Source organism: Lycium barbarum, chromosome 3 (genome assembly GCF_019175385.1).
Source record: "Lycium barbarum isolate Lr01 chromosome 3, ASM1917538v2, whole genome shotgun sequence".
Lineage (NCBI taxonomy): Eukaryota > Viridiplantae > Streptophyta > Magnoliopsida > Solanales > Solanaceae > Lycium > Lycium barbarum.
In genome coordinates this window covers 31,502,526-31,516,541 of record NC_083339.1, presented here as the reverse complement: position 1 = coordinate 31,516,541, position 14,016 = coordinate 31,502,526, and the positions used below count along the sequence as shown (strand labels likewise).

Below are 14,016 nucleotides of genomic sequence, written 5' to 3'. Positions count from 1 at the left end.
ATCAAAGTCGTCTTAACAGTGGTCTTGTCTTATCACCTTCTCGTCGTACTACACCTTAAGTTCGTAGCTATACACTTCCCTTTTATTATATACTCATACTTAATTAATTACGTCTGTCTTGGATGCTTCCTTTAGTATCCCTTTATCCTTTCTCAGTCTATGTCCATCTTTTATTCTGTGCACAAGAAATCTCATGCTACTCCTGTATCCTTCAGAAAACACTACTTCTACATAACCCCTTTCTAATTTTCAAAGTATGTTCTGTTCATCCCTATTTGTTCTTATCATACCAGTCATTTCTGGCATTCATTCTGTCCCGTTGCTCATCTTCCTTTAGTTCGGTCTTTCACAATTCTGTCGCTTATATTACTCATTTTCTCAGCTATACACGTCATAACACATTGCTACACTGTAATCCCACTCGATTTCTTCTTATCTTCTTCCTTCTATTAACTCCTTCTCTCCCTGTGCTCGCTTTAACTTTCGTTACCACTTGATCTCTATTCTGAACTTTCCCTATAGGACTTTGTAAATCCTTTTTTTTTTGTTCTATATTTTCTTTTCCGTTTCACACTGATCACATCATATCCTTTAGTTACTTCCTTGCTAGGCTTTACTCATTTCTATAACAATCCTCATGGTATTCACATTACATCTTGTTCGTAATCCATCCTATAACGTAACACTTCCTAACCTTATTCGCGATCCTTACTATGTTTTAATTGCACTGTGTGGAGTAGGCGTATTTAACCCTTCACCCGTTCTGATCAATCTTATCCTTAATATCTCATAAGCTGTCTTATCAATACCTCTATAATTTGTCATAACTCTTCCTCTCCCGTACTTTTGTCTCAATTATACTACTACTCCTTTTAATTGTAAACTCGTCGTAATTTACCCCTACTTATCGGTTCACTCAATACCTCAATAAAATGTTCTGTTACGAGTTGCCACCTTTTTCTAAATCATCCCTTAGTATCACAAGCCCTTCCGAATCATCCTAGCATTTCACAAACAACATATGAAATACATGATCCTAGACAGCCCACAAGTTTAAGTTTTCCTTCCTGAAATTCTATCTCCAATTAGTTGGTTAAAACTAATAAAATCAAAGAACACAAGAACACTCCCACTCCAAGGTTACGTCACCATGAAGCGTCCTCCAAACCCACACAAGAAGAACTAGAATTCGACAAGCACCATGAGACTTCCATCGCTTAACTCATATAGTTTACCCTTAGAATTTTTTGGGTCATGAACGAACTATTTAGTTCACAAACTACTTGTTGTATGCTTTGTACTCTTCCAATAGAGTGAAACTTAATTACTAGACGTTTTTGCCCTTCAACATGAGCTTTTTCTAAGGAAAAATGTGGTTGGAAAATATTCTGGTCCGTCCAAATGAACTGTGAATTTGCTGCTCATATACGCTTTTTCGAAATGAAATTTCCCATGTACGAATGGTGCCCTTACAAATGACATGGAGGGTATCTCCTAAATCTTTAGTCCAACCTAATAATTTTTCTCCTGTCGGTATCGACTTTCATGACGTATTATGAACTTATATATCTCATCCTCTTCTTTTTCCTATTTCTGGGAAAATTTGGGGCACAGTTTCCTCTGTACTTCTTACTATCCCAGAACCTGCACGCAGGAAATACCAATAATGCCTCACAGGGCCAACATATATACGCATATATTATATCGTATCATAGCCACACAGGGCTCCCAATTTCCAGAAAAAGTATAAAGGTGTCGGGACATACCTCACATACCGCACCTCGAGACGTACCTGATCCTTTAACGGTCTGTTCTATTATGCTTTCCTATCCACCTTCTCTTTCATCCTCCAACTTTACATTTCAATCATATTTCAATAATCTTACCTTATCTGACATGCCTCTTTCGCACCGTTACTTACCTGTGTACTTTGTAACTGCCAATATCATCGGTCGCTTTCTCCTGTCAATGTCGTTCTTCAGCTGAAATCAAAGGTTAGTATAAGGAATTTCATTTCCTATGGCTGGGCTCTATCACACGATCTTAGATATGAAAGAAAGGTAACATCCTAAATGTCCTGTAGCTTCCTGTTTATAGATGTGGTGCACAACACACCGATAAACAAGACTCTACTAGACACGGTCTGTAGACACTCTGAGGATGAACTGCTCTGATACCACTTTTGTCACGACCCAACCCCGTGGGCCATGACTAGTGCCCGAACTGGACACCCGTATACGAACCTGTTACATATAATCAAACTGAATCTATGAATAATATGGAAACTTGCAAAAGAACTCCAACGGTTCATAACGTCGTCATACATGTATATTCAGATAACTATCTCCTAAGGAGTCACAACTGATCAAATCATAAAACGATACGCAAGCCGACAAGGCTACCACTACACATCAATATCATGTCATATGCAAGCCGACAAGTCTGCCACTACAGACGGACATCTTATCATAGCATATCGTACAGACACAGCTGAACAGAACTTATACACAACCGACACATATGTCTAAAGACCTCTAAGAGTACTAACAGTGAAATATGACGGGACAGGGCCCCGTCGTACCCCTGGATGAACATACATATATATATCAGAAGATCTGTACCAAAAGTCTAAACTCCGGAACAACGGAGCTCTCCAAGACAGCTGAGTAGAAGTCCTATGCTGAAGGGTCACCAAACCGACTATCTGTACCTGCGGGCATGAAACGCAGCCCCCCGAAGAAAGGGGGTCAGTACGGAAAATGTACTGAGTATATAAAGCATGAAATACAGTAAAAAGGATCATAACTGAAATAGGGAGTACAAAAAACAAGTACAATGTCCAGAATACCAAAACACTTGCCCTTTTGAAACATAAATCATGCATGTCAATATCATATATCATACCCGGCCCATTATGGGACTCGGTGAACATGGTCGCCACCCCGTCTTTGGCGCCATAACACAGCATAACTCCATAAACACATCATAACGCCATAACACATCATAACGCCATAACACAGCATAAATCCATAAACACAACATAACGCCATAACACAGCATAACGCCATAACACAGCATAACTCCATAAACACAGCATAACTCCATAAACACAACATAAAGCCATAACACAGCATAACTCCATAAACACAGCATAACGCCATAACACAGCATAACTCCAGTATATATATATATATATATATATATATATATATATATATATATATATATCATATTCCGGCCCTCTAGTGAGGGACTCGGTGAACAATGCAGTGAAACTGTGCACGAAAACGTGTCCTGGCCCGGGACTCAGTGAAAGACATATTGAGGCACGCACGAGCAGAGTAGTGAGAAACCATATGCAAGTTAAAACACATCTGAGACTCGATAGAATAATCAAAACGAACTGTCATTTGAAAATCAGGACAATAGTCATACCAAATACCTTTCGGATGCCACTGTGGATTATATCAGAATAGAACTTCTGGAATCATATGTACATATCCGGGTATATCAAAGACTCAATGGAATAATCAACACCAACTATTATTTGAAAGTCAAGACAATAGTCATAGCAAATACCTTTCGAATGCCACTCGGAAACATATCAAACATCCCTCGGATGTCATCATAAAGTATATCAAAGAGCCTTAGGAATCATAGTCATATGTTAATATAGTATTAAACATCTTATAGAAGTCTGGACATTAGTTATCATGGAGTTCCTAAGAATAGGAACTTATATATCGACTACTATCCAACGATAGAAAACTTGAAAGGGAAGCTCAATCATTTAAGAGTTCTAACATCAAGAAGTGAATAGGAATCATGAATCACACTCGAAAATTATGAATGGAATTACCCCAAAGCTCATATCATTCGTCACTTAAATCTAAGACATGCCAAAAGAAAGAAGGGACAGCTTTACATACCTGCTGAAGGTTATTCGTAATCTCGTTCGCTTCGTCGCCCCTTTAGCCTATTTAATATACAAGTAATGCTATCGTTAGTAACTATACTTCCTAGCTCATAAATCTGTGACCAATCGCCTATAGAACTTATTCTTTAACTTATACTTTCTCGATTAGGGTTTTTTATTAGTTAAGGACTTAACAGAAATCGGGCAGCATTTCCCCTATATATTCACCTAGCCCGAATTTCCAATTATTCTCCTGTTATCACAGAAATACCAACAATAGAGATATACATAACAAATTCTCACAATTCATCCCATAACAATCCTAACAATCCAATAACCCTTTTTAATCCTTTTTAACCCACAATTTCATATAACATCAATTTCATGCATTTTCTTACTTCCAATTTCGTCCAATCCAATTTTAATAATTCCATTACAACACTATTAACACAATTATATCACCAAACAAGAAAATATTACCTTAATTTTCTCGGAGGAATTTCTACGCTTAATTGCTCCAATTTCACTATTTTCTCTTCCTCCATTAAACCCCTAACATTGTTTCCTTCTTGGACGTGTGCAACACCTTGAGATTCAATAGAAAACTTATTTTTTTAAAGCTCGACAGCCATGGCCGAAAGGCTTGGCAGCCATGGCTAGTTGCTTCTCTTAACTCTCAATTGTGTGAGATTGCAATTGAAATTATGTAATCAACATTAGTCATCATATGCAATGTATATGCATGCTTATTATAGTTACACGTGCCCCACTTCATGCTTTATTATCCTATTCACATTTTATTATTATTATTATTATTAAATCGGGCAGGGCCCACTTTCAATAATTAAATTAATTAATTTTAATAGATCATTAATCCTTACTTAATAATCTAATCACAATTAATTAGTCAATAATCTCCAATAATATTTATATACTAAATAAAATTTATAAACAATTTATGTAATAATTAAAATTGAAAATTAAAGGTTCCTATTTCATTTCCGAAAATAATTCCGCCTTTAACTTGAGTCGATTTTCTTGCGTTGCTTGCGAATAATTCGATGTATAAAAATGCGGGGCATAACAAAAAATTCTCTAAAAATTGAAAGACTAGTTAAAGAAAACTTGGCTGAACTTATAACTTTGTTATTTAACTTGTTTTAAGATAATGTGCATTCCTATTTTGTTCTTGTATCGAAAACTTAATTGCATTCACTCTTATTGCTCCTATCTTGCTTGATAAGATATTTGTTCCATGTTTGTTTCACTTTAGTTCTATAAGACCTTTGTCTGTGTTCAGTACACCACTATATGGGCTCTTAACTATTAAGTTTATCATCTATATTAAAGATAAGTACACTCTAAGCTTAACTAAAGTCTAAAACTAATCATCTCTTACTATGACTGTATCAGAACTCACTTATTAGAGTGGTATGAAGTGTAATCTCTTTTCTTTTAATCTGTTTGTTTGAACTCTACTTGTCTGTGCCAATGCTTGACACAAGCAATTACTTAAACAAAAGATACACTACCTTTTGAGTGATTGAATCAACCTGCACACTTGTCCTTTTGGTATTTGAACTTGTTTAAAGCTAAAACTAGCCTAAAATGACTTAGAACCTTGTTGTTTGATTCTGTAACCTACCTAAGTGAGAAATATGGCTAAAAAATGACCTCTAGAAACTTATTTACCTCCCTCTTGGTTAAAAATGAATTCTTTAGCCAGGAAAATCCCTTATCTTGCCTGGGGTTGCCGATTGATTCTGTTGAAAGCTAAGTAGGACCTAGTGTTGTGTGTTGTTGATCATCTGTACATTACCTTTGTCCTGACTAACCTGATTGCTCCGCATTTCCTATCTACTCATTGTTGCCACTTATGCCATCTTGACACTCATATGACCATATAGTTTAAGTCACATTGCTTAGACCTGTTGGGATATCTGTAACACTTAGCTATTGTTTTCTTCTTTCTCTGAATTATTTGAGTCATGTCTTTAGCAACTTGTTCTTAAGGATGGCTTTAGAGTTTTAGTTTGAGTTAAAGGATTCTTTGAAGTCCTTATGATATTGACTAAATCACTTAGTAGCATTAATGAAATTCTGGAGACTTGTCTATCTTTAAAACTAACTAAAAGTTTTGGATCAAGCTTAAAATTGAAGTGTGTGGAAGTTTTGGTGTAGTTGTATCCCTAGGAATAAAATTTTGTTAGATAAGAGAAGTGTATATAAAGTATATGGAGGGTATGCAACACTATTTTTCTCTCCTAGGTGTGTATATTTGAGGTATATCTTGTGTATAACATGGGTCTTACACTTAAATTGGAAATTCTGGAAAGTTGTAGTTTGGGCCTCTGATTCTGGACTGCATCTCTTTTGGCCCTTCAGTTTTTCTGCACTCAATTTTGGGCTCTGCCTTGGTCTTTTCTTTTATGATGTTATTTACAGCTTTGGTTATTAATATGGGCTTGGCCCAAGTCGATGCAATTAATTTTTTGGCTTTATAATTTATTTAGTTCTTAGCTATGTTGAGTAGTATATTAATATTGTGCATACCCGTTTTTACTTTGTCCACCCAAACCCGTTGGTGGGCCTCACCGAGGCCCGCTGACGTATCTAGATCGAGTCAACCTCTCTTGGAGCATAGCATGGAGCATACGTAATTTTGGGCCCTAAGGATACTTTGTTGCCTACTTATTTCTAATTGGGTTTGGTCAGCCCAATGTCTTTATCTCTTTATTTATACATTTAAATTTGGTACTTGTGTATTTATTTATAAATTGGAACCCTTAAGGTTATCCTACATTTAAAGTCGCATAAACATGATTTTAAAACTACACGAAACTGATTTTGGAAACTTTGATATAGCTTGTGACTTCAAGCGATTTGATTTAACATAATTTGGACCAAATAATGATCAATTCCGTAAATTATGGGACTGATTTGAATAATTTTAAAATCTGTGGACTGATATGAGTCTATGGACTATGCGGGTTGCTTATGGATTTATGGGCATATCTGAACCAATATTCAAACTTGAGAGACTAATTTTAATTGGTTAGATTTAGGCTAAAAAGTATTAAAACTTGACTCAAACTTAGAAAAAGGTAGAAAAATAAAAAAGGACTACATATATATGTAAAATACTATATAAATTATATATTAACCTATTTTATTAACTTTGACGATTTTTTTCAAAACTGTTTTTGGGTGGACTTACGTAGGGTCCTACTTAGGCTAAGAGCCTTTGGGTATTAGCCTAAGTGTTCTAGTCCAACACCCCAAACGCCCAATTTTGAGCAAAATTTTACTATTTTTCTATTCTTGAAACGCGGTATTTTTTGCATAAATGACTAATTTCTATTTGTGGAAGTATAAAACAAAACTATTTTTATCATAACCAATTTATATCTGTATGAACATATTATTAGAACTCATAGGTAAACCGCAATTGATCGGATCCTTAATACTGTTACACCTCGGAATTTCATATCATTGTGTCGTACATAGACTAACGTCAGCTTAAGGTGAACATGGAGTTCTTATAACATTAACGAGGGTATTTGGTAGTTTTAAAGTGTATGCGATAAGATTTTGAAGTTGTATGAATCGGAGGAAGAAAGTTAATCGAAGGAAAGTGAGGTATAAGTCGCGTTTGGGGAAAAGGTTTGGTAAGTATCTAGTTAAAGATTATTTAGTAAGGTCTTGTGAATGAGTTAATAAGGATGTTTAGATTGTTAATGAAGTGTCAAACAAGTGCTAAGAAGGTTCCATAAGGATTGGAGATCAATGAATCGATGAGAACAAGTTTGGGAGCAAAGTGGGTTATACGACCATTTATACGGTCCGTATAACAGTTTCAGAATGGACCAGTCCCTGATGGACTTATACGGCCAATTATACGGACCGTATAATTTTATACGGACCGTATAAGTGTCCGTATAAAACCATGTCGGGTTAGATTTTTGCAAGTATATATATTAGACCCAAGTCCTTATTTTTCATTTCTCTCATTTCCTCCACACTTCTTGAGAGCTCTAGAATAATCTATACACCCTACTAACATAAATCCATGGCAAATCAAAGATCAAACATCATTAATCCAAGGAAATCAAGTGCAAGGATGCTCTCCAGGGTTGCTAGAGGCCAAGAAGCCCTTTGGGATTGAAGTTGGGGTTATCTCACATAGAGTATTTACATCCAAGGAGCACTACTATGTGATCAAAGGTGAGTTTCACATTTAATCCATGTTAATAAGAGTATTTGGTTGTACAATAACTTGAATAAAGGAAAGGAGTAGAATATAAAGCTCAAAGGTGGAATTAATGGTATTCTTGGATAGTGACTTGACATGAATCATAGTTCTTGATGTGTCATGAGTATGATCTTGTGATGAATGATATTAAGAATGTTGATGAAGCATTATATGTGAATGAATATGGTGGTACGCCATAGTTATGGTTATGAATGACATTGGAAGGGCATTTTAAGAATCGAATAATGTTTAACTTGAAGAAGTTTATTGATTATGATGTCTTGGGTGTTGTTAATGATATTTGGCAGTTGTTTATTATATGGAGAAAGTTGTAGGAACAAAGGAAATGCTGCCCAATTTTCGTTAGCCTTTCGCTTTAGTCCAGATTTAAGCATGTTCTCAATGAGCTAATTTTGTATGGATTCTCTTGAATGTAGAATCGCGAGCTTGGAATGAGAACTCTTAGTCATTAAGAAGACATAAAGGTATGTGAGGCTAGCCCCCTTCTTTCAACGGCATGACTCTGATATTGTGACTTCTTCTCTATATTTCCATGATCTTCTTACACTCTAAAAGAGGAAAGTTAATGTTTTTTAAGAGCTTCTTATGAAATAGAGATGAGATATGTTCCATGATAATGATGCTATGATGAGTTCGATATTCTTATTTCATGAATGTTGCTCTTGTTGTTAGTCTCACCTCATGTTTTTAATTCCTTCAAGGTGAGACATGATGATCATGATTATTCCATAACACAATCGGGGGTTCCCGACCTTACATCACTCCGATAGATTGCTAGCTTTTATTTGAGCTCTCACGCATGCATTGTCCTATGTATATGTAAGATTACACCGCGCCTATATGGCCGGGCAGCACCGCTAAGGCGGGTGGCTTATAGATGATTACATCATGTCTATATAGCATGGGCAACACCACTAGTGATTACAGCTTACTCATATTTGTATATATGTGTTATAATTTGGTTTTAAAGGTAAAAGTGAGCATGCATGATTCAGCCTCATGAGGCAAGCAGTTACAGTTATCTTTTCTTGTTATGCTTTCTATATTTCCTTATTATGTTACCATATATGCCTTACATACTCAGTACATTGTTCATACTGACGTCATTTTCTTTATGGACATTGTGCCCATGCCCACAGGTAGACAGGGAGACGGTGCAGACGCTTAGGAGCTTACTCAGTAGTTGTACATGAGCACCCCACTACTCCGGAGGTGCAACCTATTGGTATATTCTTTTGTGTACATATTTGGGGCATGGCGGGGTCCTGTCTCGTCCTTATGACTCCAGTATTCCGGTTAGAGGCTAGTAGATACTTATGTGTGGGTAGTAGATGTCTCATGATTACTACCGTGTATATTTGTATATCATTTTTTATAGCCTCGCAAGCTTATGTGCACAAAGGTAGATGTATTTTGGAAATGATAATGATTGTATTATGACAAGTTCCGTGCTGAGAGTAATGTATATTTAGGAAGAGTTTTATGACAATTATGATGGGTGGTGCTCAGTAAGGTAGCTCCGAGTACCCGTCATGGCCCCCAGTTGGGTCGTGACAAATACCGGGATGCCTAACACCTTTCTCGGGGGATCACCAGAATCCTTACCCATATTTTTGTTAGATTACGATTCTTTTAAAATTTAACTATTTTAAATAAACCCTTTTCGAATTGGTTTTTCTAATTTCCTAAAAATTAGGTGGCGACTCTAAAAACAAGTCCATTTACAATACCACTATGTAGAAGTATGTTTTTTCCTTTTTTCTGGTACAATTGACAACCGTACTTTCCCGGGACACTTTCCTTTTTAAATGAGGCAAGTGCAACTACAAATCGGAAAAAATACGACACGCTACACCTGTTCCCTCCTGAATGGTAGGCACAAGCCTGATCGGCCTCGTAAAACCTATTTCCTGGCTTATCAGCTTTGGCAGGGCTTTCTGAATTAACCCGGCGGTCAGTAGCCTCTCTAGTGGTCGAGTCCTCGATTTAAGGAGCGTCATGAATTCCCTCAATGTCTTTTCACAAAAGATGGAGGTGGCGCATTATATGTTGGGGGTGGCGGCTGATTTTGGTAGTTCTGGGGTTGATAGGCATGTGGAGGATGGTTTTGTGGTGGGCGGTAGTTTGCCAGGTTGGTGGTTGGTACGTTTTTTGTGGTGGTGGTTGATAAACAGGAGCGGATACACTGACACTAGGCGGAGCCATGTATGCTGATACAACAGTGGTGAAGGCTGGTTGTGTGTAATACACGGGTGATGAGTTATACGGAGGGGCAGAGTAATTTAAAAGGGGTGGAACTTGATGGGAAGGTGGTGTTCCTTTTGGGTTTTGATTTGGGATGGGGGATATGCTTGCTACGTCCTCTTTTTTTTTTTTTTTTGCGAAAGATTCTCCCAGCGGCCTGCCCATCTTCTATGGCCTCACCTATTTTTACTAGCACGGAGAACGCCCTCCCGTCCATGGAGAACATCCTATTGTAGAAATTCGGCTCTTGTGACCTAATGAATATGGAAACGAGCTCTCCTTCACACATTGGCGGCTGCACACGAGCTGCTTTGGCCCTCCATCTGTTGGCTAATTCTCTATAGGTTTCCGTCGACTTTTGCTTGACCTTCTCGAGGTAGTAGCGGTCTAGTGCGGTCTCGATATTTAAATGAAACCTTTCCATCAAGGATTCCGCCAGGTCTTCCCAGTGGAGCCATTGGCGCATGTCTTGTGTGGCGAACCATTCGGCCGCTTCACCGGTCAGTCTATGACTGAATAGTCGCATGATTAAGGGTTCATTCCTCTTTACTCCGACTAACTTGTCGCAGTATGAATGGAGGTGTGCCTTGGGGTTTTCTGCCCCGTTGAACATTTCAAATATCAGGATTTTGAACCCTTCTGGCAGGTCAAAATCTGGGTCCATGGACAAGTCGTCACACCTCAGGCCTGTGGCCTTTCTCGCGGACCTGTTGGACTTTTCCAACAATTCCTCCATCTTCCTCTCCATGTCCTTCTCACGTCTATCTTGTTCAGCTCTCCAAGTCCTTTCCATTTCCTCATAATGATCCAACTTCTTGTGTCCCAGGGAGGATTCGTTTGGGATGTTGGGAGTGAAGAAGGATACTTGGTAGGTGGTATGGTTAAATGGGATAGTGGTGGTTTGTCCAGCCGGTGGGGTCGGTGCGTGTGTTTGGCTTGTCGAATTGAAGCATACCGGCTGAGGGACTTGGTACGAGGGGACTGAGTGAGTGGTTCCTGGGACTTGAGCATTTTTAACCGGGGATAGTTTACAGTAAGAGCGGCCAGCATGGTTTGGATTGGTGGTGTTCAGTGGAGGGGGTATGGTTCCTGGCGGGTAGACGGGAAAGTGATCAGGCACTGGAGAGCTTAACGAGGGAAAGGGAGGAGGGGGCCTTCTTCCTTCAGTGGGGGCATTCTTTTATGCATCGGCTGCCTCTCTTCTGGCTACCTTTTCCTAGAGAGTAGTGATGGTAGTTAACAACGTTGCAATCACATCCTCCTGGGATGCTGCCTCTTACGAGTCCTGGGTGTCTCTGTTGTGGAGAGTAAGCTCATTTCTTGTCTCTTCGGGGGTACCAGTCATTTTGTCCTTTCCTTTGTCGGGGAGGGATGCTAACGCGGCCTTAGATCTCGTGAAGTATGCCAGCTTTCGATGTCATACTAATTGGCCCTTTTCTATAAGATAAGAATAACTCAACGATAAAGAAAGTTAGTTTCTGGACACCAAATATAAAGGCAAAACATCACCTATGGGCATTTAAAGCGCAAGTAGCACACAAAGTCGTATATTGAAGCTTGAGTACTCTCGATCTGATGTTCTAAAGTCTTGGATATTACGGGCTTTTATGTTCGGGTGGATCTTGGTTTGGTGGTCTCACGGTACCTTTTTGACTTATCATAAAAATTAAGCAAACGGGGGCATTATAATTCGAACCAAAAAGGGACCGAGTCTTACGTAGACTGCCTACGTATCCCACTGGGGGAAATCAGGCCCTACGTAGTTTGATTACAAAAGAAGGATATGCATTTCTTCCTAAATATCCTTTGGCTAATCCTAGCTACAAACATCCCCAGACCAGGCCCGACTAGGGTTTCCCGTGTATCCCTCTATTAGGACATCAGGTCGGTGCGGTTCCTTTACACATTAATGAGGGTGGGGGTAACATTTGTGCAAAAAAGAGGATACCTAATATCTACCCAAAAGTATAGCTTCTGCAAGCCACTATCTTTACGAGCTTGCTTTCTCGTGTCGGATCTTCCTTTACCTTAGAACCATGGTGGGAGTAGGACCATGATCTGCCCGATCCTGGTCATATTTTTTAGCTCAAGTTTGAAGGCATGGCATTATTCAATATCATGCCCCTGGCTCCAATATGGTATAGGCAGAACTTGTTTCTGTTGGGCCCTGATGGTGCGGGCTCGTAAACAGGTTCCACAAGCCTAATTTTGTTTAGCGAAGCCAAAGTTGCGAAAAGGCGAGCTTACGACTCCTCAAAAATCATGAAATCGTACAGCCACACATGGGTCTTAGGGGTAACTCGGAGTCATGGACTAGTATGCTATGCGGCCCCCACAAAGTTCCCATGATCTTGTGGTCAATTAAACTAACAATCCTCCTTCTTAACGCCAAACATTCATTCAAGGTGTGACCCACCTTATTAAGGTGAAACAGACATCTTTTGTAAGCGTATACCAGGTCAAGGATCGGTAATCTAGCCCTAGTGGTGCAATCCATCCCAGTGGCCACTATCTTCCTGAATACTTCTTTACAAGTGATGAGCAGCGGAGCTACTCTGAATGGGGAAGATCGGGCTTTAAAATCTATGCTCGGCGGAGCAGACGTACGAAGATTCACCCATCCAAAGTTCTCCGAAGCCATATTAGAGACAACAGGCATCAGCATGAGCGAAGGCACATAGAAATCTGTTCCCTCCTCAGTGGGGGCATAATAAACAGATTCGTCATCCGCGTTAGTCCCTTGAAATTCGGGGAACATTTTAAACAGGTTCTCTCCTCCTTCGGCCCTATGTCAACAGGCTCTTTTTCTTCCATGTCCTGAGGCTCTTCCTCCTCCTCCTTTGGCTCTTCTTCTTCTTCTTCTTCTTCTTCTTCTTCTTCTTCTTCTTCTTCTTCTTCTTCTTCTTCTTCTTCTTCTTCTTTCGGTTCTTCTTCTTCCTCCGACTGTTCTTCCTCAATGGGTTCGAGATCCTTTTCTTGGGGCTCTGTTCCTTCCAGTGGGTCTGATACGAACACACACGTATCTGAACCAGCCCCCTATTCCTTATCGGCTCCTTCTGGGGCTCCTTCTATGGGTGTTACAGGCCTTCTCTCCAACGGTATGTAGTTTAGCACCATTTCTCTCACCTCTTCGGGGACATCTCCATAATATTGTTCTTGTGGCATACCCTCTTGCGGTTTTCCAACTATGCCCAGTAGTCCGTCTACCTCCTCAATATTTTTCCCTATCTCCTGGAGGTGTTTTTCCATTTGCAGTACCTTGTCTCGCAGTATTTCAGTTGTTTCCCCTAGAGTTTACTCTTCCTGCCCTCCTTAGTTCGTCATCGTAAGTCAACCTTTAGAGGATATAAGTTCGGGTAAGTTTTAAGCCTCATGGTTTTTTCGTTTGGGTATGTAGTTTAGTTTATCGGACCAATAGTACTCAAGCTTAATATATTATTCTACATATAGCAGGTAAGCATACGAAGCACGTAGCAAATAAGCACGTAATTTACAGGTATTTATATTACTCGTGTCCCTAAGGCCTTTTGAGTCAAGGCTTACTTAGTCGTTTGAAACATGTAGGTGCCATTTGTGAAGGTGA

General features: G+C 39.1%; 1 protein-coding gene across 1 annotated transcript in view; it reads right to left on the bottom strand.

Annotated features, from left to right (window-relative positions):
• LOC132630664 (uncharacterized) overlaps positions 1-11,226 on the bottom strand; it is a 47,056-nt gene extending 35,830 nt beyond the window's left edge. Inside the window, exon 1 of the mRNA XM_060346220.1 lies at positions 10,614-11,226. Within this exon, the coding sequence (XP_060202203.1) occupies positions 10,614-11,226 (613 nt within the window). The remainder of the gene's footprint in view (positions 1-10,613) is intronic.
• Positions 11,227-14,016: the final 2,790 nt, after the last annotated feature.